The sequence below is a fragment of the Opisthocomus hoazin genome, chromosome 3, assembly GCF_030867145.1.
Source record: "Opisthocomus hoazin isolate bOpiHoa1 chromosome 3, bOpiHoa1.hap1, whole genome shotgun sequence".
NCBI lineage: Eukaryota > Metazoa > Chordata > Aves > Opisthocomiformes > Opisthocomidae > Opisthocomus > Opisthocomus hoazin.
The window spans coordinates 93,597,176-93,622,728 of NC_134416.1; the positions used below are offsets into that span (position 1 = coordinate 93,597,176).

Genomic DNA, 25,553 nt, shown 5'->3' on the forward strand with positions numbered 1-25,553 from the left:
TAGAACTGTTTGAATTGGAAGGTCATCTAGCCCACCCCTCCCCGCAATGAGCAGGGACATCTTTAACTACACCAGGTAGCTCAGAGACACGTCCAGCCTGGCCTTGAATGCTTCCAGGGATGGGGCATCTCCCACCTCTCTGGGCAGCCTGTTCCAGTATTTCACCACCCTCACTGTAAAGAATTTCTCCCTTAGATCCAGTTCAAATCTACCCTCTTTTAGTTTAAAGCTATTATCTGTTGTCCCATCTCAGATATCACATGAAAACTACTCCTTTTTTGATGGCTCACTGGAAGATGCAAGCTTTGAAATACAGCTTAATGACAAACAGATCTAGTCAGGTTGTATCTGAGAGTCTAAACATTCTAGTCCTATCAACCTCTTCTGCCATAAAGGTAAATTTTCTACTTCCACACAGTCCACCAGCAGATAAAATTCTATTAAACTGAGAAGGCTAATTAGCAGTTTATGTCATACTTTAGAGCAGCTTTTCACCAATTAATAGATAATTAACCAAGACCAGTGAGGAAGCTTATAAAGCAGAATCACTCACAGCAAGTGTAAATGAAATCAAGACAGAAACAATTTCAAATGAATCAGAGCTCTGTAGTTTTCAGTACTGGCTTTTGAAAATTAAACTCATCTTTACATGCAAGTCAGTAGATGCAATTCACATTACTTGGCATTGTTTGCAGAGAGGATGAGGTTGGAATGAATTAATCAGGACATTAAATCCTATTGTTAGTCTAAAAAATGGCTTTCATATGTGTCAGTTTGATAAACCAGTGTGCAGAATTAAAATATTTTCAAGGCATTTTCACTTGTTAAAAAGGATACAAAAAAGCAACATAATATTAATAGCATGTACATATACCTTTAATAGATGTACGTGCTTCAGGAGCGCGACAGAGAATGCCTGATCTTGAAATGTAAATACATGAAGGGAACTGGTAATAGAATTTCTTTGCTGCAAGGTTACAACAACATTAAATGTGCTGTGAACCCCAGGCTATTGTCAGACCCCTGTGACCTAGACCCACAGAAGCACGTTAATGATATTAGAGCAAACAGATTTAATTTGGACTGGTATTTTGCTAGCTTGATACAAGGACAAGCGAGGGGGAGGTGGCCTGGCTTAGTCATCTTCAGCTAACTTTAACAACTGCCTATCAGTGTTGTAAATGCCTAACAGACATTAATCGACCCACTGTATTTCAGAAATAGCCAGCTTCACTCAGTCCACAGGCTGGCACCCCTCAGCAGCTGCTGGGAAATAACGTCTGCTTCAAAGATGCAAGAGGGCATCCACTGAGGGTCCCTCCCCACCACCGCACATCTCGCTGGAGCTACGCAGCACGCCACTGAAACACCCCTGCCAGCCAGACACACAGCCGTGTTTCTCAGCTGTTAGCTTCAAAGTTCAGTGCAGGTATCTCAAGCAGCTCAAAAACATGAGCTTAAAGAAAATCCTCAAAGATGCAGGAAATCCCAGCCTTGGCAGCAACAATTTCTATTGTTTTCAGCTCGTTCTGTTACCCATTCTTTCCCCTTCCCAGTTACATCGTTATACTTAGAGGTTATTCACCATTTCCTGAAAGATGCTTTTTTCCCCACAACAGGGCTGCCAACGTAGCATTCGATACTGCCCAGCTGTCTCTCATCAACCTGTCTGATGTCCTCCAGCATCTTCAGGGAAAAGCATTAAGCACAATTTCATGTCCACGTGCACACATTTCCTTCCACCATTATTCACTTCTTAAGGAACACAGTGCTTCCTTTCCTTAACGCTAACACTGGAAAAAACGGCATATGGGAGCTGTGTAGCTATGGAAGGCAAAGCCATATGAAGGGAAAACAAAGTAGAAAATTTCCCCATAGAAAAACAAAAGGAAGAAGTGTAAAGAACCACAAAAGCAGTGATAAAGACTGAAAGGAGGATATATACAGGATATAAGTACATATAAAAGGTGAAAGGAATTAGCAAATTTAAGTGAAAGTAACAAAAACAGTGAAGAACATATTAAAGAGAAAAGAGAGCCTAAGAAGCTCACATAAAAAAAAAATATCTGTAAAGGCAGAAGAGGCAAATCAGGAGCTATTACAAAATTTTAATATTGGATTTATTTCCAGAGTTATATTCTTCTAACTCTGTAACTGCTGGCAAAAACCAACCTCCTAAACAAGTTATTTTGGATCTTCTGTCAGGACTAACAGAAAAAATAGCATCTGAAATGTAAGGATGGAACACAAATTGCCTAACACGCTGTACAGCTAACCTGGACTGTTGCTTATATTCAAGCTCAAACCTCTTCAATTTGGAGGTGCTTTAAACCCAGGCTTGGTGAGCTCGCAGTGGACACGCAGGCTTAGAGCTTGAGCCCCGGTCTACCTCTGATGGAAGCAGCCCACGTGTAGCAAGGACAAACCCCAAGCTCCTCTCCCATCTCTTGTCCCTGCCCTGCAGCACAAACAAGCTGTCCCGCAGCAGACATGACTGACTGCAAAGGAATCCCCGAGCTCCCCAGAGCAATCGCGTGCTGCCAGACACACGCAGGCGCAGACACGACGACACTAACCAGCTTCGGGTTGTGCTGTGCGAATGCTCCTGCACAAACCAACCCCAGCTGGCCAGCAGCACGTTAGCTACATAGGGAAGGCATCCCTGATGTCACCCGTGGGATCTGCTGGCCTAAGTAAATACAGGGAGCAAAGAAAAGCCAAACCTAACCGAAAGATACATGCCCTGCTCCTGGCCAAGCAACCAATATAAATTACTCCTAGGTGAGCAAAGGTGGGGATGCTGTGTAACAGTCAAACTGCTCCTTCAGCTGGTGTAGGCAGGAACTGAATCCATTACAAGACAGGGAAGAACTCGGACTAATGCTGTCAGAATTACTGATCTGTCCCAGTGTGTCACAGCACCGCAGGACAAAGCATGCCCTGGGCCAGGCAACCAGGCCCCTCAGGCTGCTGGGAGCAGGTGGTATGCTTGAACCAGCCTCTGCAATTCAGAACTCTTTCATAAAAAGATTGCCTTCCACCCTGTACCAACTCAAAAAACCTTCCGAGACGGGGCAGATATTACTAAACATACAGCACATATCTTACTAGCTTGAAATACATGCATCTACTAAGCCTTGCACTCGGAATTAGAATCCAACAACAATTGTTTCAGAAGACTCCAGAATATGACTGTCACACAGGTGAAGACAGGGTCTTTTTAAAATTCGTTTTATGTCATTTCAAAACTAAGATATTAAACACAGTGAGGCAGTTCACAAACTCCACAAAAAAGCTAAGTGGCCCAGACTGCTAAAATTCATACATCACGTTCTCTCCATTAAACCTACAATACCTCTTTATTCTTGGTATTTCTGCAATGTGTCCTTCAACCATAACAATATCTGTAAGCACTAAAACGGTAGAGTGCAATAAGGAAAAAAGAAAATCAGATAACTATTAACAAGGAATTTCTGTTCATATAAAAATTTCATAGAATTAAATAAAGAATGTATGTGTAAGTATTCAAGAACATTTTTGACATATCCGCAGTACTTTCCTCTCTCACAACAAAGGCACTTGAAATGTCCTATTAAGGCAATACTTTTTTTTTTTCAGGATTCAATAGCTTCACCCAACTTATTTTGAGATCATGTGATGTTGTTGTCTTTCTGAAAAAGTGACTAAAAGCTAAATCTGCTGTGAACTTAAAATGCTGGCTACAATTCGACAGCTCAGAAGGACAATACTAGAAACCGACTACAGGAAGAGTTCCCGTGACCTTCTGTCCTCACCTCTCTGAAGAAATGCATTTTATCAGGATCAAGGATGCTGCTCAAAACCTCAGGAGATTCTGGAGGACTTTCAAGGAAAGGAAGTTTTGAATCAGATGAAAGGGGCTGTGTTCTGAGGAAGGGAAGTGCTGAAGGGTGGACTGTCAGAGCCAGCTGCAGCAGGACAAGTACCTTGTCCGATGTTTTGAGGTGTGCAGGTTGAAGAGAACAACTTTCCCCTTAGAGTGAAATGCTGAGCTGAACCTACCGCCGTATGCAAAAGTAAGCTTTTACTTTCATCTCTGCTCCTTTGCCATCTATTTGCACTCCTCCTACAGATAACTAATTGCACTGGTCTGAACAAGGTACTTTTTGCATTTACGAGCCGTGAGGATTCTTTAACAGAACTAAACCCAGCTGCGTTGAACCAATTTGAATAAGGCAGAAAAATAGGGATGCTGTAAGACGGTCATTCATTAAAGGTTGGGAAAAGAGCACGTGTTGGTCTGGAAGAACAGGCATCTTTTCCACGCACATCACATGCTAATTTAACAATGAGCAATCACAATTTTGCTATACAGATTTTCAGTTTGTTTCCCCTCCACTGCTTGTTTTCTTCTTCTGCAGCAAAATTTAGCTTCTATTCAGTTTCTGTGAACTACTTACAAAAAAAAGCCATAACAACAACAGTCCTAACAGGGATGGTCAGTCCTAACAGTTTTCTAAGCCAAATCAATGAAATAGCTACAATAGAAAAAAATATAAATGTAAATAAAATACTAGAAAAATAATTACAAAATCTACCTACAGTCCCGGATCGTCACACACCTGATAGTCACTGCTGGCTCAAAAGCATTTGAACAGGCACAGCAAAAAGGGCAGTAAACATTGGTGTAAGAACAGAAACCAATTGATGGCAGTGGAAATCTCTTGCCCCAGAAGGTAAGATTTTTATCTTGAGTTGCACAATTATTGATGTTTTACAAAAGCAATTAAAATCCGTCTTTGCAGAAGTAGTTTCTCTATAATTACTGCATATTCCTCATTGTGCTGTACTGTTTTCTTTAAATTACAGTCTACAAAGGTGAACTCCCAGAACTGATACTGGTACAGATAATGCTGTTACTATTTTGAACTCACTCCTTCAGTACTTCACGCTTCTCCTAAGCGGTCAGAAGCAGGTAACCAAAATGCAAGCCGGTGCTCTCGCTGCACCCTCGGCTGAATGACAACCCCGTCATTTAAAACCTGTAAGGCAGGACACCTTCAAGTCAGGTCCTTCGTAAGCCAGTGCTTGTTGACAAAGTGGTTCTCAAATTAACAGAAGGAAAAAATTGTTACTGGTTTTGGTAACGACACTTTTTCCACACATAAATCCGTTTTCTTAGATGACAACAAAAATCTATAATTATTTTTGTTTAAATGGGAATAGCTCCGAAACTTCCAACCCCTGGACACAAGGAAGGGGCATGGGGTGACATTTACCGCACTACGCTGTTAACTCCAGCGATTAGCACGTAGCAGCGGGTGGTGCTGAATCTGTTAACCACGGTCATTCCACCAAGGTACTGACAAGCAGTAGTTCTGCACATCGCCTACTGAAACCCGGATTTCAACCCCTCCACCTTCCTCAGGCTCCAACACAGACAGCCCCTGGCGTCATTTTTGCCGGCAGTACCTTTACTTTCCAAACAAACCCAGTTTAGCAGGCAATTCTACTGCCAAGAGACACTGTCACGGAGGTAGCAGTGCTCGCGGGGGCCCGTGGTGAGGGTCTGGCAGCAATGGAGCAGCATGGCGGCCCCTGTGAGGAGCAGCCATGGCTGCCCGCCGCCGGGCACAGCTGGTTCCAGCCAGCTCCAAGGGCCTCGCCGCAGGGCATGGCCAGGGGCCTCGGGGAAAGCCGGTGTGATGAAGGGCAAAGCACTGCCTGGCAGCGAGGGAAAAGGTGAGAAGTGGCCCGGAGGCGAGCGGACAGGGAGGAGGTGCCCCAGACACCCGGGCAGAGGCTCCCCTGTGGCCCCCTGGGAAGAGCCCGGCGAGAGCGGCCGTCCCCACACACCCTGCGGAGGAAGCCGCAGCCCCTGGGGACCCACGCAGGAGCAGGGGTTCCGGCAGCCCCCGGGGACCCACGCAGGAGCAGGGGTTCCGGCAGCCCCCGGGGACCCACGCAGGAGCAGACGGCTCCGCAGGCCGGCGCCCGCAGAGGGGCCCCACGCCGGGCAGTGCCCGGAGGACGGCAGGCCGCGGGAGGCCCCAGGCCGGGGCAGGGGACAGCGTGGGGAGGCAGCCATGGCAGAGAGGGGCTGGTCGGGGCTGACCGCAGCCCCCTTGTCCCTGTCCCCCCCGTGCTGCTCCGGGGGAGGAGGCAGAGGAGTCAGGGATGAAGGAGTGAAGCTGAGCCTGGGAGGAAGCGGGGTGGGGGGAAGGTAGGTTTATAGTTTTCTCTCTTCGTTTCTCACAATCCTACTCTATTTTTAATCGGCAATAAATTAAATTAATTTTCCCCAAGTGGAAGTTTGTTTTGCCCGTGACGGTAACTGGTGAGTGATCTCCCTGTCCCCATCGTGACCCACGAGCTTCTCCATCTCCTTTTCTCCCCTGTCCCGTGGAGAAGGGGGAGGAAGAGAGCGGCTGGGTGCGGGACTGGCAGCCAGCCGAGGTCACGCCACCACACAGTGGAATAAATAAAATAACCCATCCAAAACTGTCCCCCCCTTTCTAACGTCCTTCCAAAGGACACAGAAAGAGAAACAGGGTCTCAGTGAGGTCGCTCCCCTCCCTCTGACCCTGCTCAGGCCGCGCTTCGGCACAGCCCCTTCCCTGACTGGGAGCCAAATGATAGCTTTCCTCAAAAAGTTGCTCCTGACTCCTCCGATTTATATTCTTCATTTGGCTTGTCATCAGCTTCTTAAGTCAAGGCTACTCTTCCCGCAAGCAGAAATTGAAAACAGAGTATTTTATCTACTGTTCTCAGCAGATTACAATGAAATCAAAGAGCACATACAAATACTACTTAATATGCTAGCATTCATACACATACATATACACACATGCTCTCTCACTCTCAGGTAGGCAATCCAGCACAAATTCTATACTTCAGCCCATATATAATACAGGTACCATTTATCTGCTCATTTTCATACAGACTGACACTGCAGCTATCAACAATCCATAATTACTAACCACAGGAGGACAATTTAACAGTTAGTAAATATTGGTTAATGTTTAAACTGGGAATGGATGGGCAACTTCACCAGACAGGTCAACGTGACTGAAATCAAGAAAGGTTACGTGAAGTATAAAAGGCTCAACCCTGAAGTAATTTCCTTTGGTTGTTTTTTACAATCAGGTCTAATGACCCATTGTAAAACCATGTTTTGTGAAAGCGTTAGACAGACACAATATGGACTAAACTCAGTTCAGCCTGTGTCCCCCATCTCCCTAAGGCCCGAGCTAAAAGCAGACTGTACACAAACACTCTGGTTCCACACCTCCCACCTCGAGAAAGCTTTAACCACATGGGATTTGAGAGCTAGCATGTCTACAAAGGGAGGGGGGAAAAGACCCAAATTTCTGCAAGCATAAATTAAAAACCAGTAAAAGAATTTCTACATTAAGCAGTTAAAGTTTCTCCTTTAAATTACAGAATGTATTATCTTGCCTTCTGTAAATTGTTTGTATTCAAGCTTGTGCACACACTGTATGTTTTTTTTAAAGACAGCTTTTAAAGTGGTTCATGAAATGCTGATTTGAGCAATTGCCATAAAGACATTCTATGGTTCCCATCAAAGACAAAACTTTATCGTATTGGGACATACTAGATAGCCCGAACAGCTTTTAAATTCTGTACAGAAATTTTACTTAATGATGGAAGACACATTAATTATAACCCTGTTTTCTCCTAGCTCACAGACACTGTAACTCCTTAGCAATACTTTCCCAACATACTGTATCATCATAACATGTTACTGGGAGACTAGGCACACCAGTGGAAATGGGCACCTCTCAATGATGTAAAAATTGCTGTAATCCAGTCTTGCAATTTGAGTAACGTGCAGATGAAGCAAAGTTTACTAAACTGTTAAATCAGAGCCTTGCTCTGTATATTAGAAAGACTGACACACTCTGGCTACACGATTGTGGCCGTCACTTTGAGAAACCTAATTCTGAGGCCGAGATCGCATTGATTTGTTTAGCTTCTAGTAGGCAGTACAGAGGTTTCAGATTATAAGATACAATATCAAAGTACCTGAAGATGCCTCTAGTTAAAATACATCTTGGGACACAGTATAAATATTCATCAGACGTGACCTGTATACAAATACTGCACAGTTATTACAGATCACTTCTGGAAATGACAGTTTACCTGACAATTAGGAATTTTCAAAATTCCATAAGACTCATGATACGTCAGAGTGGTATAAAAATGAGACATCACAGGGTCTCTTAAAAATTCTCTCCCTCTTCTGGCTGTTAGTGTGATAAAACACATGAGCATCCTTTTTCATTTGCTGATGAAGAAGGATGAAAATGTAAAGTCACGTAAAAAGTGTTTAAGAGAATTATCTCAATGGAAAGTTGGGAACTGGCAAATACGCTGTTTTCAGACAGATGAGGTAAATACTGCCATAGAGATCTACTTCTTGAAACCATCTCTTGAACCAGCAGAATGACACTGTTCTGAAGACAGTTTCCTGACAACGCCCTTAAGACTGAGACATAAAGCGAAAAGAAATCCCTTTGTATTTCATACACAGTTCTAAATAATTAGAAGAAAGCAATTTTCTTTGGGAGTATGGTAAGCTTCCAACCAAATCTAACAGCGGAGCCCTTTTCTTGGAAAACCAGAAAGACGACTATTAAGAAAAACAAGGGGAGGCGGCAAATTGTTTTTACAAACTTTCCCTTTTTGTAAACTGTGCACTACAAAATTCAAGCATCTGAGAAAAATCTGCAGTACCACTCTGCAAAAGGGGAACCCAAGGAAAGCTGGACTTTTAGACTTACAACTGGCAACTAGGATAACCACCTTGAAATCCGGACAGAAAATCTGGAGAAGTTGGATTAGGCGACTGATCTACAGAGACAGCTGCCCTACAGAGTGTAGATGCTATGCATTTTAAACTTAGTCAATTTAAATACACAATAGAAATATTTTTTTTAAAATTCCAGTATATACATAGCCAAATTTCAGGAGTATACCACCCATGCAATGTTTTGATTTTCTTCTAAAATATAGGTGAAGAAAATTGTGTCATAGAATTATGACAGACAACTTAAGACTTACTAATATCAGCTGGCTCTGAATTCAGAATTTATATTTAGTCCCCTGTCCCACACCACCTCCATCTCCTGGACCTATTTGCAGCTTCAGAAGTTGTTACTAATGACACAGACTTACAAAGACAGAGGGTTACATTTCGTTTGGGTTTACATACATGAATTTAAGCTTCTACAACATATCCATTTTACAGTATAAAATATTGTTAACCAACAGTCCTGTTACCTACAGTATTTTACCTCACTTGGATAATGAAAGTTCACGGTAAGACTTTCATAAAACACAGTGAAAAAGAGATTCACATTCTTCTCCATTAGTGGAAGATGATTCCCAAATATATAAATTAATGCATTATCTTTAAACAAATTTAATAATTACACGTAAAAACTCCTGTTTTTACGGTTGCCTTTTGCAAAAGGAAGTCATTATCATATGCTGTGACCCCTGTCAATTTGTCGATTCTTTTTCCAATTGAAATCCTATTTTCACAGAAGGGTTACAGCTGGAAGTGACCTCTGGAGGTCAGCTTGTCCAATCCCCTCGCTCCAACAGGGCCACCAAGAGCCAGCTGACCAGGACCATGTCCACATAGCTTTTGAATACATCCAGTGATGGAGACTCCACCACCACCCTGGCAACCTGTGTTCAGTCACCTTCTCAGTGAAAAAGCGTTCCCTGATGTTCAAGACAACAAGATGTTCACTGACAAGAGCCTGGCTCCGTCCTCTTTGCACACTCCCTTCAGGTGTTTATACACATTGATGAGATCCCCCTGAGCCTTCTCTTCTCCAGGCTGAAGAGTCCCAACTCCCTCCACCTCTCCTCATATGAGAGATGTTAACCACAGCCCTTCGTTGGACTGTCCACGTCTCTCTTGCACTGGGGAGCCATTTTTGTTCATTTTTTCCAATAAAACTTCAGAAATCCTGTATTCCACTACCTTTTAAGAAATCCCTGAAGGAACTGACACTGCACGGAATTCAGCAGCCCACTTACTCCCTTATATTCAAATCACTTATAGTAAGCTAGAAAGGAACCAAAATCTTTCCCAAAATTCACACTTCTTAGTTCAAATGTTCCTTAACATGTCTATGAATGTTATTTTCCAGAACTCTATCAATATGTAAAATGCAATCTTAAAATCAGTCCTATGAAAAGCATGATTTTAACATCTGCTACTAGATAGTTCGTCTTCTTTCTAGTCATATAATATTCAGTCACAACAACCCGAGTAACTGAAAAAGCAGTAATGTCTGGAGTTAGTATAAATATTACAAAAGTCCATTTTTGTAAAGGGAGGGCATGCTGACCCAGGTTATCAGCTTACTCCCTTAAGGACAAATAAAATTCAGGAAAATCAGATAGGGACCTGAAATACTGTGCTGTTGCAAAAATCACAAAGCATCCCCATCTCCAACACACTGTCATAAACACCATGATGTTTCTGGGAAAACAGTTTGACATTTAATAACAAATGTAAATACGTTTAATGTGTTTCTTCTTTGTTTGCACCGTAGAGTAGGTTGTACACTAGAAAAATCGATGCCATAAGGTAAGGATAAACTGGGAAAAGTTTTGGCTGGGCGTACGTAAGAGTACAGGTTCCATTTTTGAAAGCATTCAAAGCAATATGAAACCTTAAGGCCTTCAAACCACAAACTCTAGAAGCCTTGTACCACACTAGGCAATTTCTTGATAGAAACTTTTTTTTTTTTCCCTTTTAAAATTTTGCACTGTTTCTACACTTTCATGCTGTACTTCAAAAACACCATATTATCCAGCATTAAAGTTACAGGCAATGACTTGTGGACCAGACACTTGTTTATACTGAAAGTACAGCAAATTAAACTAAACCTTGCAATTTAAAGCTTCATGGCACAGTAATTTTTATGGCCTGATAAGTAATGGAGACAAACTTAGGTAACCCAGAAAGGCCCAGACAAATATATTTATTTAATAGCAAATGTTTACTAGTCAGGCTGCAGAAACAATACTGTCTTTTCCCCCCTTCACTGCAAAGTACTGCGTGTACACACACGAAGACAGCCAGGGAGAACAAGGAACACAGTCACAAAAGAACATTAAACCAGCGGATAATTTATCTGTCCTGCTGAGGAAAGCACAAGGAAGTGAGCCAAAACATCTCAAAAGAAGAAAACACGAGAGGACTAAAGTAGAGAGACAGCACTGAATTAAGATAGCACAGAAACTTTAAACAATACGCTACACTCCTCAACTGCATTGATGCAACTTAAATAATTTCTTGAAGTCTTCCCAGGATCATTTACCTATGAATCCAAGAAGCCACAGAGCTCCTGCCAGACAAGATCTCTGAAATTACCACTTACATGAAGCGTACACGGCAACGCATCGCACTGACCAAACATTTAGCTGGAGGAGAAAGCAAGCATTAGGTTGATAAAAAACGCAACGGCAGCACTTCTGCTAGCTAATGCTTACATCTGTCAGGCTAGCTGCAATTATTTCAAGTGTGATGCTTACCTTTAATAGTTTCCTCCACAACTTCTACTACACGATCTATCTGCTGAACCTAAAAAAGGTCAGAAGGACAATACCTAAGTAGTCAACAACTGGATATGTTTTATATAAACCCTTCTTTCAAAAGTGTGTTCTTCTGGATTAAGGGGGTGTAAAGAGTTTGCGGCTATGTTTTTAGCCAGTTTTTCTCTGTGCATCTTGTTTTATTTGCCAAAAGTAACTTCAGAACTTGCCACCTAACTTAAACCAAATTTTGTCCTCAAAAATAGCAAGTACCTGCAAGTTTGGCAAAAATCACCAAATGGCAAGAAAAGAGGGACCCTAGAAAAGAGTTCAGGCCTTCAACGCTGTTCATGATCTGTAAAAGGCAGTGGTCATCCAGGCAGTCGGTGCCCGGGCAGCTCAGACAGCCCTTAACCCTCCCTCTCCCCAGTCTCAACACCAGCATAGCAGATGGCAGAGAACGTAATAAGAAGCTGGGGACATTGTGAGGGCAAATTATAGGGAAGAAAACTAAGGAAGCATTGGCAGGGGAAAGACACGGGAACATGGCAAAAAATTTAAAAATACTGTGGTCAAGTTTAAGAGAACAAGACATTGTCCTGGACTTACTGCAGGCAGTGTTTGGAAAAAACCCAATGCTTTTCACAAGACAGAATAACATTTAATGACCTTGACATAGCATCTTGAACAAAGACAACAAATTCATGTTTTAGCATTCCATTTGCCAAAATTCACCCATAATGTGATTTACAGTTCAATTATTTCTTATTATATAGATGATCTAAAGTTTACGGCCAATACACTATAGAGATTGTGGTATATTAACTAGAAGGAATCAGCATTAACATTGCAAAATTAAACATTCAGAAATTCTTAAAGTCGAGATTCTTCCTCCAACTTTCATTCAAACTGCTTATTCTACCTAATGTCTACTATATCTGCACATATATGCTAACATGTTTTGCAGGAAAGCCAAATACAGAAAGTTCTACTTTGTACAATTAAATTAGTCTATAATTTGTCCACAATATTCCTTTTTAAACACTGCTTCTCTAAGCTGTACATTCTATGAAATAGATTTAGTATGATTTTTGCAGTCATTTCCTTGGAGTTTCTTTTCTGGTTTGTTTCCAGAGCAAGCAGCAAAGCACAAGCTGCTGAGGCTTCAAGAGCAGAACCTGGTCTGCAACAAGGAGCCTGGGTCTTGGATCCCTTACATCAAAGCCATTAAGTCTCTGCGCCCTTAAACCACCGTGTTTGTCATTTCCCGTAAGCACACGTCTGCACAATCGTCTCTATTTCACGTTTGTCTTCCAATCGATCTAACAGCAGCTGAAAAAAAACCCAAACCCATCTGTAGCTGGTGTCCGATCTAGAGTTCCCAACTAAAGTCAGCGGGAATCTGTTCCTTTTGTTGTCTGGGTGTTGGATCAAGTCCATGTAAAACTACCTTTTTTTAAAACAAACAAACAAAAAAACCCCATTGAAATACAGCCTTTTCTAAACACAAATCTCTGCCACTTCAGATTCCCAAATACAGCATTAGTTATGAATTCTAGAAATCAAGTTAAAGTATCACTAATATTTGCATTTTAATAATTATTGAAAGATACATATTTAAATCTTTTTCTGGATTACAAGCATTCATGTTACAGACACATGTCAATAACAATCTATTTGTAAAGACAGCATATGTAAGCATTTGTGTGGAACGTGCTTATTTACATACTTGTGTACATATTCGTTTTAGATACAAGTTAAAAAATTATGACCCAAGATAACTTACATATAGACTTTCCACTTATTTTTTTAAAAAGAAGTTAAAAAATGCAACTTGAAATCAGACATGGACACATCTACAACTATAAATACAGACATAAAACACAGTCTGTGCCAAATACATTGCCTAAAATATTACTGCTATATTTCTCAATACTAAACTGCTTAAGTTCATAATCATTTTGAAAAAAAAAGAAACCTGTTTGGTTCATAACCTGAACCAGCTATGACTTTCTCTATTGTACATCTGAGGAATTTTTGCATAGCTCCAAACTCCCTGTTAAATAAAGATACAGGAAAAAACCAACCAGTATATTGTATTTTCATTTTATTGGATAAATTAAATTATTCTGAATATGTCTGTCAAAAAGATGGTTCATGTAAGTAATTAAAATTGTAGGTCTGAGACAGAATGAGATTTGTGACTAGAAATGGATGTTTATTCTGCCTTATGTGCTATTTCCCACAGTAAGTATTTTTCACTTGAAATTACAGAAAATTATTTGGCTAGAGCCGCAAGTGCTCAAGAAGAAAATACAGAATGCTTCCAATCTTCACTTACAAAGATAAAAGTATTTCATTAAAACCGAGGTGACTCTGGAGTGAACAGAGGGAGGTGTTTAGAGGACTCTCTTCTGGAAAAAAGGAAAAAAAAAAGGAAAATTCATGGTCATGGTAATGAAATTTTCTTGGGTATACAGACGCCTGCAGGATTCTTTCTCCCACATCTCACTAACCTTACGGATAATTCTGTTCTGGAGTGGTATCACAGGCATCCATAAACCTTCCTGAGCAGAGACCCAGTAATGTCTACAGGAGCCATGGGGAAGCCCACGAAGCACAGACTTTAGAGTTCTTAGAGGTGTATGAAGGGAAAAGACACCATTCCTCAACGTTTCTTTGCAATGAGCCTCAATAAACCAAACCTTCAGGACTGAAAGCGGGTACATTACTTCTGGGTGTCATTTGTGCACCGTACTTGGCTCCACAGATCTTCTGAGATCTTATTTCTAGTATAAGCATGTACATGGTTGACTTTTTGTTCATTACAAATGGTTCTCTATTAGGACTTGAATAGAACAAAAGCTAAAGGCAGACTGGAGTGGGCAGCTGAGCAGGACTATACAACCCCCCCCCCCCCAAACAAACAAGAGCTGAAGCAGAAGTCTGGGCTGAGATGGATATAGGACAAGAGCACAGGCAAGGCCCATGAGACGAAAGAGCAGCCAAAGTAGGAAATTGGTTGGTCAAAAAGCAAGGAAAATGCAGTGGGTTGTATCAAAGCATGAAGCCCGAGTTGAAACAAAGACCAGGAAAAACCTCTGAGCCTTCCTGGTGGGATCAGAGCTAGGCATAAGTACAGCTCAGCAATCACATGTACCCAGCCCTTACACGCACGAGGAGGCCATGGAGCAATCCATGCTGGGGCTGAAGCTGCAGGTCACTCCTGAGCACGCAGACGCAAGCCCGTCGCATTGCAAACCACGTGCCTCCCAGGACACCCCAGCACTCCCCAGACAGAAGCCCTGAGCTCTCCAGCTAAGCACCAGTAATTAGCAAGACTAGTACAGAAAACCACACATGGTCCCGCTGTCTGAGAGAGTCCCCCAGTTCCCTCTGCACTGTCACAACCGCGCTCAGCAGATGACTGCTGGGCGCGAGCAGCCCGAAGACGTGCTTGTACCGTGCTACGCCTGCGGCCCCGCACCAGGTGATCGGTGAGCGCAGACAGACGTGCGTGTGGAGGACTGTCATGAAAATTCTTCTCAGCTCTCAGACTCGATTCGAGTTGTCTCAGAGCCAGTGTTAACATCCTGAAACTGTTCTGCAAGAGGTGGGCTCTGGGAAAACACACCACCTCTAAGACAGTCCCTATAAACTCTGAATACTCTTAACGGGCAGTTAAGTGCGAGGTTGCACACTGCCCTGAGATTCTGTACTCTGCAGCAGTCAGTGAGCCTCAGACCAAAGAAAGTTATCTAGAAAAGTGCACCCACGAACCCATCACAAAGTAAGACAAATTTTGACATTCTATTCAGGGAAGCACCAAGACCTCTGCAAAGACCCTGCATTGTCATCTGGGAAGACAAAACCTCTGACAAGATTTACACCGAAATAAATACGCTTTCAGTTTAACGCACCCACTGAAACAGGGACAGAAGCATTTTGTGGGTACAGATATTTGGACCAGTCTCTTTCTGAAGTGATAGGACCAACGCAAAACAGGAGAGATGGTCTTCAGATGCCCCTTACAACCAAAGCCGGGTAAAAAGTGCTAAACTTCATAAAAGCAAACAGCTCTTTTTAGTGAAAATATCCAATGTCTTTTAACGTTTTTTTCTGAGAGAGAAGCCTGCGTGTTCTTCTCCCTGTGGCTGTAGCCATGATAAGAAAATAGAGGGTGGTTGTGAAAACAAGCAATTCATGAGCGTCCAATATTTTCCGGAGGGGACAGACTGCCTTTTAATGGAGGCCGCTACACGGGCATCTTAGGCACCACACAAGGGCTCTTTGGTTCAAGCTGTACCACTGAAGAAGCTGAGGAATCATCTGGCCCAACTATGTATTGCAAAAAAAGATGGGAATGAGTTAGGCTTCCTGGAAGCCTACATGATAAAAGGTATTCTCTCTCCTCTTAATACAGCCCAGAGATAATCTCAGACGGAGTCAGCTGCGGGAAGCATATTTACACCAGAAGCACACTGCCCTCTGCCAGCCATCGCCGTGCTCCTGCTTTCTGGAGTTCTGCCACTGCCTCTCAGGTAATGGCCATCCTGGTCCCATCTGCAGACGATTAAATCCTACAAAGTGAGCATTTCAATTCCTTCAGAAAAGTATCTCCTTATATTGTGACTTGAACTTTATCTCAGAAGAGAGTGCCTTCCAGATGATTTAAAAAAAAAAAAAAAAAAAAAATCGCTGTAGGAGTTGGGAAGCATCTTGACATTCAAACCAGCAGTTTCCCTCAAATTATTTTCTGATTCTCAGAGCAGTGATGCATCGACACGTGCGAGTGCAGAGTACATCACAGACTTTGCTGTCTCCAGCTCACAAGTTCGCAGAATAATTCCTGTGTCTCACAAGCCGTTTCTTGAAAGTGGTCACCATGGATTCCCAACACCTGCCTGATGACTGTTGTTTCTCCTGGGGCACTGGGATTAACCTGGTAGACTCAGCAGCAAATCAAACCAAACCAGAGACAAAGCACAACTTCTTTGACACTTGCCACCAGCGACTGTCTTTTGGCCAAGCTGTTCGTGGTCTCAGCCTCCGACGAGTCTCAGCTTTCAGTTACTGGCACAGCTACCACCGCTGGTTAAAAATGCCAGCCAGGTCCTTGTCAGAACCAGCCTTCTGAGGGACCTTCCCCCAGACCAAATGCTGCTGCTCCACCAGAGAAGGTCTGAGGGTTAAAGCTTCTCTGATGATGACAGGACAGTGACAACTCCCAAGACATTACCCCCGAAGCCCCCCACCCCGGATGCCCTTCCCCAGCACAGCAAGTGAGCTTCCCAGAGGGAGATTTTTTGGAGGTAACATAAGCAAAGTGTCAAGCGCATCAAGTATCAGAAAGTGACTATCAAAAAAAGACCCTGAAGCCAGTGAAGGAGGGACAAAGACCAAAAATACTGAAGACTAGAAACGTTTCTGGAAAAAAACCTGCAAAACAAAAAGACCTCAGCCAACAGTTGAGAGAAACTGTGGACAGGGTACCCACAACATAGGAAAGGGCAGCAGCTTGCCTGCACAGCATGAGGCTCCTGCTGAAGCAAACATCGCCAGCACTCAGCTCCTTCTGAACACCCTGGGAGCTGAGCATACGTTTATACACATGTAACTACTTGAAGCAAAACAATCTTTTTTTCCTCATCTAGGAAAACCCCTACCCATCTTTGATTTTCACTCACATAGATAAGAAACAAATCGGTTACTATACAGATAAAATAATCTTAAGTAATTACAAGTCACTATTCGTAATCCTGAAGATTTTTTAACTCTAGTTCACCAGTTTCATCTCACCTTGCTCAGGCAGCTCTGTTAGATGTTGGATATTAAAAGCCTGCTGAGCCTATCCCCCTCTGTAAAGCCAGTAAAAGGGGAATACAGGCTTCAAAAGTCACTTCAGATCTTCTAAAAATCTAAATTATCTTAGAGATAATTATCTTCAGTGACCATAAAGGGAGCTGAGCAAAACAGACTCTCAAATTACAGTACTTAGGCAGCATAAATCCAGGCCTTAATACATCACTTCAAAAGGCATGTGACGAGACACTTTGGCTACAGAGGGATAACATCTGTGTTTAAAACCTTTGCTGACAATACTGACCATAGAAACGGGCAATATTCTGGTTTAGGAGAGCAGGCTCTACACAAACTTTAAAGGGAAGGAGATTACCCCAGAAAAGCATGTAAACAACTGATTTTCATTGCTAAACACCGACACAGCTTAAGCATAATTCTGATCTAAATTGATTCCTACACCTTTTGATTCACATCACAGCACGTAACTGCTGTGGAAATGAATAGTTTCTACTTGCATGTCCCATTTTCAGTTCAAAAGCAGATGCTTAACTGCAATTCTTTCCTGACTTTCCAGGTTCAAGCATGGTATCTGAATACCAGCATGGCGGTTCAAAAGCCAAAGTCGACCAGCTGAGCAGTACTGACTGAGCTTGAATTTTGCATTAAACCATTCTTGGCCGCAAGTTACACCAGAACACCTGCTCCCAGGCTTTCAGCACGCTTTCCAAGAAGCTCTGCTAATGCAAAACACTCGAAATAAAATTCCATCAAATTTGTCCTTCATGAAGTACACATTGGATATTTGCATTTATGCAAGGCTCCAGTTTAAGGGCAGCAAACGGAGGCTTGCAATCTTTAATGCCGCCTGGCCTTACAATCACCACAAGGTAGGGAAGTATCATTATCTCTGTTCTGCCAGCATCATTGAAACTCGTATGAACTGAACATCGGAAATACCATACAATATATCATTCTCATTTAGGACACCACAGTGGTAGGGACGTACAGGCATTTGGCATCTTGGTAAGATTACACTGATTTGCCTCACAAGGCACTGTTAAAGCTCTGCTCATTGCAGTGTTTTACAAATGGAGAACTGAGGCACATAAAATTTAAAAGTGTATACCAGCTGTAGATGTACAGCTTGAGAGGTGCCTATTTGTTTCAATGTACTTAGCACTTCTTATACTGAACCACCTATTTTATAGCACTGCTCCTAGTGGTATGTGCTGCTACTGGGAGTGGACAGCACTTCCACTAATCCCATTACAGAGTTTCAAACTAGATGTTAAAAAATATTACCTAAAGCTTGTCTTACAGAGCAGAACAGCTACAGAAAAGGGTTACTTGGAGATCAGCGGAATGCCGGGACCCCGTGCAGAGAGGCTGGCATGGCTACGTCTTTCTCCTTAAAGCAGTGGCTTCAGGCTCAACTCTGGCCAAAGAGACTGCCTGCACCTTCTGACTTGGAGCTTAGCAGCAGAGGAGGGATCAGAGCCTTGGTGACACTGGATATATTTTGTGCAGATGAAAGAATGGGCTGCAATTCTTCCCTTGGGAAATGGGTGTACAGCAGCAGATGACAGACAACTGGTCTTTGATACTAGACATCACACTGGGAAAGATGGAGAAGGAAGCAGAACTGGGGTTGACGTTCTCATAGAATAATAGAATGTTTTGGGTTGGAAGGGACCTGCAGAGGCCATCTAGCCCAAACCCCCGGCAGTGAGCAGGGACATCTTCAACTAGACCAGGTTGCTCAGAGCTCCATCCAACCCGGCGTTGAATGTTTCCAGGCATGGGGCCTCCACTGCCTCTCTGGGCAATCCGTTCCAGTGTTTCACCACCCTCACTGTAAAAAATTTCTTCCTTATATACTCAGTCTAAATCTACCCTCCCTTAGTTTAAAGCCATTACTCCTTGTCCTATCACAACAGGTCTTGCTAAAAAGATTGTCCCCATCTTTCCTGTAGGCCCCCCTCAGGTACTGGAAGGCTGCTGTAAGGTCTCCCTGGTGCCTTCTCTTCTCCAGGCTGAACAGCCCCAACTCTCTCAGCCTGTCCTCATAGGGGAGGTGCTCCAGCCCTCGGATCATCTTTCACAGAATCACAGAATAGTAGGGGTTGGAAGGGACCTCTGTGGGTCATCTAGTCCAACCCTCCTGCCGAAGCAGGGTCACCTACAGCAGGCCTCCTCTGGACCTGCTCCAACAGGTCCATGCCTCTCCTGTGCTGAGGGCTCCAGAGCTGGACACAGGACTCCAGGTGGTGTCGCACCAGAGCAAAGGGGCAGAATCCCCTCCCTCGTCCTGCTGGCCACGCTGCTTTTGATGCAGCCCAGGATACGGTTGGCCTTCTGCACTGCGAGCGCACATTGGTGGCTCATATCCAGTTTCTCATCCACCAGGACCCCCAAGTTCTTCTCAACAGGGCTGCTCTCATTCAGGAAGTGAAGAGAGTCACTCATCTGTGGAGCTGTTGCCAGTCTTTAACGGGACAGATACGTTAGGCCCCATGCTTTCAGTATGTCCAGCAAGTCTGATGATTTCAAAGCACAGATACACGGGGCTTGTGAAGCATCTTAAGACCTACGAACCCTTCGCAAACTGGTGAGGGATTCCAACACGCAGCATGATTTGGACACCAAATACCTTAACTCCAGACAAGTGTCAAAGAAACAAAACATCTCATCCCACTCCAACGGTTCAGCTTCTCACTGAGAACAAGGGTTTTGCACGCCTTTGTGCACAGCTCAGGGTGTGAGGGAACACTCCGACTACCTACAGCCGTCCATGAGTCCCAGAATATAACCTGTCCGCTAAATCTTTCATTCCTGCTTGTCCCTCCCTTCCTCTATAATCCCCTCAAAATAATCAGCATAGACAAAGTCAAAGGCCCTTTTTAGCAGTTGACATTGAAAAGTGAGGGACAACTCTAACTACGAGAGTGGATATTTCTCTTTGCAACACCATATGTGCACTTCAGTTTGAAGTGGGAACACTACTCCAAACATACAGGAGGAAGCTTTGGAAACCACCCATGTGTAAAAGGCTGTGAACACATCAAATATACCATTATGTGTTCCGTCTGCACTTCACACTTGGCCAGGTTTATTGCTACCAGTTTCCCCTTCCTGAAAACAGCTCCTTTATCTTTGCCATGTTATGTTACGGGTTGCCTTCTATACAGGCTATGGCAACACCCCAACCCACATTATTTTTAAAAAGTGACAATGACTTTAAGGAAACACAAAAACACAGCAATATCACAAATCACAACAGGGATATGCAGTTGCCCTTCCCTCCCTTCTGCCCAAAACAAGTAATAAATAAACAGTGGAAGGTCAGTCCTGTGTTTCTCAAGTGCAGCTCAAAACAAGCCCCGAGTTACTAGAATTTCTCTGGTAGTTACAGCACAACTTCCTCCTCTGTCATAGTAAGATGAGCAGAAGAGCCCTCTGACACACTCTGCCTCCAGAAAGCTGCCCCAAGGGAGTTCAAATTGCTGGTAAATGACCACATTCTCAGACAACACTGTTCCTAAACATTAAAAAAAAAAAAAAAAAAAAAAAAAAAAATCGAGGCTTACATAAGCAACAATAAATCATCTTTCTCAGCTAAGCTGAAGATGCGACCAACCTGGTGGTAAAGCAAGATTTTCAAAACTGTTCTCTTAATGGTTAGAATTTTAAAGCAGAAACAGTATCTTACTGCCAACAGAACATTTTCTATTTCTCAATTCTGTCAAAACTGCCTTTCAAAAATATTTTGCAACAGTAAGATAACAACTCTTCTCCTTTAAATGCAGTCACTCCCTCACACACGCTTTGCAAAATGAGAAGAAAATCTTAAATATACAAACTGGAAACATGGACAGTATCTGCTCTTAGCTTTGCTTCTGTTAATAGTTATGCCTAAAGTTTAAGAGCTTTCTGAGCTGAAGCATCTCTTAGAGCATGTAAATTTTACTACAACAATGACAGTTAGAAGACAACGTCCTTATTGCGAAGATCCCATTTCAGTATTTTCAGGTGCCATTCAGAAGTACTTGAGAACACCACATTAACAGCCTAACTCAACTCCTAACAGAAATCTTTCTGTAGTAAATACAAAACTACAAATATTTTCACTAAACACTGGTTCTAGGTACAAAAATAAAGATGAAGAGGCTAATTTTCAGAAATTATGTGTTACCTTAAAAAGGAAAGTTAAAAAAAAAAAGGAAAGAAAAAAAATTTTACAAAAAAAAAAAATCAAACATCAGGTACTCCAAGTTTCCCAAGTTAAATTCACCAAAATTGAAACATCAAATTACAGTCTTGGGCAAAGGATAGTGACTCACTCCCCCCTCCCCCCTTCATACGTGTAGGTATCACTACATTCACCTTAAAGATCAATTACTGATCACATAACTATGTTGCCTCTGAGCCAAGAGGAAATCCATTCACTATTTATCTTTTGGTTTTCCTATCCTGCTGCACAGGGTAAGCTGCACTTTATAGTTGAAGTCTCAGAGACGACAGAGCACCACAGTTCTCTTGCACGTATTTGTGTAAAGTGAGACAGCAGAGTGGAATGGAAAGTTTGTTTCTTCCTTTAAACTGTAACTATCAGTGCAATATCATCCATACAGAATAGCGTGGCATTTTACAGCCCCTGAATACCACTTCTGGGCACTGAGTTAATTTATAGGCAATAACGTAGCTGAGAAAGGCAGCTGGGAAAAAAAGTGGGGGATAAAACATTTTGAGTGACAGCAGTAATTAAAAAAAGTCAAATAGCACAAAGTCCATCCTTGTAAAGAATTCCAATAAACAAGTTAATGAAGCCATCCTCTTCCTGACTCCAACCAAACCACTATTTCACTTCTAAATTACTTTGAACAACTGACTATTGTATGATCTTTTAATGAAAGTGAAAGCTTTGGAACATTTTTGTTGTTGTTCCTCTAAGATCTTAGTTTCAACCTGAACTCATGACACAGAGGTGGAAACACATCGACCTCTTCACATTTTTAATGCAGAAATGATGCTGCACGGTCATCTGCTCTGACTTAAGGTAATACAAAGCAGCTTCACTACAATTCTCACACACCAAATCCAATGACAGGGCTTCAACTCCAACACGCCTTTTACAAATTCGTCCAATTTTAATCTGAAGGCTTGGACACTGACGAATCTTCGTCAGCTTGTGCTTCGACTCCTGGATTACCACGACGACTTCACAAAGGTGATTCAATTCTACTGTAGTACTTCATCTCAAAGGATGCTGAAGGCACTTCGATAACTTAAGTCAAAAGCTCTCTGGTTACCTTTTCAAGGTAAAGCTTGGTAACCATTTAACAACTCGGTCACCAGTGGATTGAACTCTTCAGACTGCTTCAAAGTTAAACAAAATAATCATCGCTATTTGCCATTCTGCTTAACAGTGTGAATAAAAAGACAACCACCAAACCCTCAGTTGTGTCCATGTAATTTATATGCTCTAGTCTTTTACGCACTTCTTCCACTGATTTTAACAAAGGGTGTATTTCTTTGTCTTAAAGCAAACAAACTGTGGTATTTTAAAAAAATATGGTAATGGGATATCTTTGTCATCCTAGATGAGCCTGGATGTTTCCAGGCTACAAAGGGCACTGGAACTCAGTCCCACCAACAATATCCCTTTCCTTCTCCCCTCATGCCGCAACCAAACCAAATCGTCCTGGATGCAAGAAGGTTGAAGCACTGGGTAATGCAAGAAGACTAAGGGGGGCACCAAGCTTCTCTGATGCTTTTTCCAAGAGAAAGGCAACAAAGCTTATAGCTTGGCATTGACCTATTGAAAACATTTCTGAAAACCTTTGGTTTCTAACCAATAAAGATACATACCCCTATAATACTCAAGCCTTTAAGGTAGTCCTGACGAGGTTGGGCTTGAGGCACACAGCCTGCTAGAACCACTTTCTTCTTCCCTTCTTGGGCTTTCCTAAAGAAGGACAGACAGACAGTGTGTTAGTAATTTCAGAATTTATAATTTTCAACTTCAAAGCAGTCATATTGTGCATGTGACACAGGAAAGCAATCGCAACGAAAACATTTCCAAACTGAAAGCAACTTGTACACGTTTGAACCTCAGAAACCAAACCAACCAACGCGCCAAAAGAACCCCGTGTGAAGCCATCAGGCTGCAGCACACGTTCAGGCTGCTCAGTTCGCGGAGCAGCTGCAGAGGCCACCACCACTGTGTATCTTGGACAAAAGTGCAACCTTGAAAGCCGTAATCAAGGTCCGTTAACCTTTATTTGTCACAATGATAGCAGAGAATCTGGTCAAGAAAGATGGGACAGATATTAAGTGCAATTCAAGAGAAGTTGCAGAGAATGCAAGGGAGAGCCTACACAGACAGGAACCGCTAGCTCAGAACATCAGCATTTATGTAGTACCAGTCAGAAACGATCAGGTACATCAGGCTTCTGATGTTTACTTGAAAATGTTTATTTTTAGATGCACTTAAAAACTTTTAGGTAAATATTTTCTTAAAATCATATTGAGCATTTTCAAGCTTTAACTGCTTGCCTTTGGCAGAGAAACGTTTGTCTGGATATTAACTTCAGTAATTCCTTAGCTTCGATGCTACCTTAGCACCAAGCAGGAAAGCAAAACACTAAGACTAAATGTTAACACTGTTCATTTTGCTAGTAATACTTTGACTCGCTTTGAATCCAACACTGAGTATCAAGCCATCACTGAATCTTCAAACTAGAGGAAGCCCTGAACAAAACCATCAGCTGCATACAAAACAGCGAGATGCAAAACCTGCCTTAAACTTTGAAGATCATCCATTAACACATTCACCCAACACGACTACTGCATTATAATGTGCAAAACAGTAAAGAAGAGAAGCACTGAATAATTTCAGCAGACTTGCTAGGTCTGACACATCGCGGGTTGCTCTAAGAACGATCTTTCACAGTTGCATGCTGTATCACAACCTCCTGGCAGATCTCTGTCAAACTGGAACCTTGTAAATCTGTATTTTCTCCAGCAATATATGGGTTCATGAAGTGTTTACTGATATGTTGGAACAGGCTAAGACATGTCATAACATTTTTCAGAAAAATCATCTTATCCAAAATACACAATTGCTTAGATAATTTGATACTTTTCAGCTTGCTTGAGCTGTCTCCAAGCTGAATGCTCTAGAGAAAGTGATGTTCGACAAGCGCAACAAGGATGCTACAACTGAGTATCTGGAGATCTCCAGCAAATGCAAATTTAACAAAGAAAAAAAAGAAAAAAAACCACAGACTGGTACCACACACAGTTCTGCTACTCACAAATTTCACTTCATATTCTCAATATGGACAAATTTATTTTCAAATTGCAGCTTAAATGAAATCACACAAATTGTAATATTAAAGGAGATCATAGGACATCTTGTCAAATACGTTGTGTTGGCTACTGCACTAAAAATTAGGTATTTCGAAGAAAAAATTAAATATCCTATATATAGACAAGTGTGAAATAACGGGAAAATGTATTACACCTATTACCTCATATCTAATACAAATGCAGCACATCTCTATAAAATACTCAATTTTGTTTTAGTGGGACTTCCAGAAATCTTCAGACATTCATCATACAGAGCCTCGTTGGCCTCTACTTGCATGCTAAGGTATATAATATAAATGCAAATCCTTTCATCTCGTCCTTGATAATATTTCTGTGGATAAAGAACTATGATGAAATGCTAATTTAGTATATTTCTTAGGCAGGGAACATAGCAACATTTCTCTGAAATCTGCAATCCTTCTTTTCTTTCAGTGGTAAATATTTAAGGGTTTTGCAAAACTTCAGTAGAGGTCACCTACTTCTACACATCCAAGCAAAAATAATAATAAAAAAAAAAAATCTACTTCATGCATTACCTAAAAATGTCACATAGCACCGTGTGACACTCCACTAACTCAAAGGATAAAAATCACTACTTCTCCAGTCTAACAGACTCAGCCTAACGCCTGGAGGCAAGACAATAAGACCTGTCTGCAGCAAACAAGGCCCACATCCCGAGGCAACTCGGCAGCTGGTGTCATCTGCTGCTAGCAACAGCCGTCTCCGTCTATTTGAAAACCTGTGAGCACTACAGAAGAAAAACCTTTTATTTGAGTCTTTTTATCTGAGCAAAAAAAAATAAACAAAGTTTCCCCTGACAC

At 42.2% G+C, this 25,553-nt stretch overlaps 1 protein-coding gene across 3 annotated transcripts in view; it reads right to left on the minus strand.

Annotated features, from left to right (window-relative positions):
- CDKAL1 (CDKAL1 threonylcarbamoyladenosine tRNA methylthiotransferase) overlaps window positions 1–25,553 on the minus strand; it is a 426,501-nt gene that overhangs the window by 265,813 nt on the left and 135,135 nt on the right. For all 3 annotated transcript variants that reach the window (XM_075417076.1, XM_009941257.2, XM_075417078.1), the window contains 2 exons: window positions 23,230–23,326; window positions 11,560–11,608 (listed from right to left, as the gene is read on the minus strand). In XM_075417076.1, coding sequence (XP_075273191.1) covers window positions 11,560–11,608; window positions 23,230–23,326 — 146 coding nt within the window. The remainder of the gene's footprint in view (window positions 1–11,559; window positions 11,609–23,229; window positions 23,327–25,553) is intronic.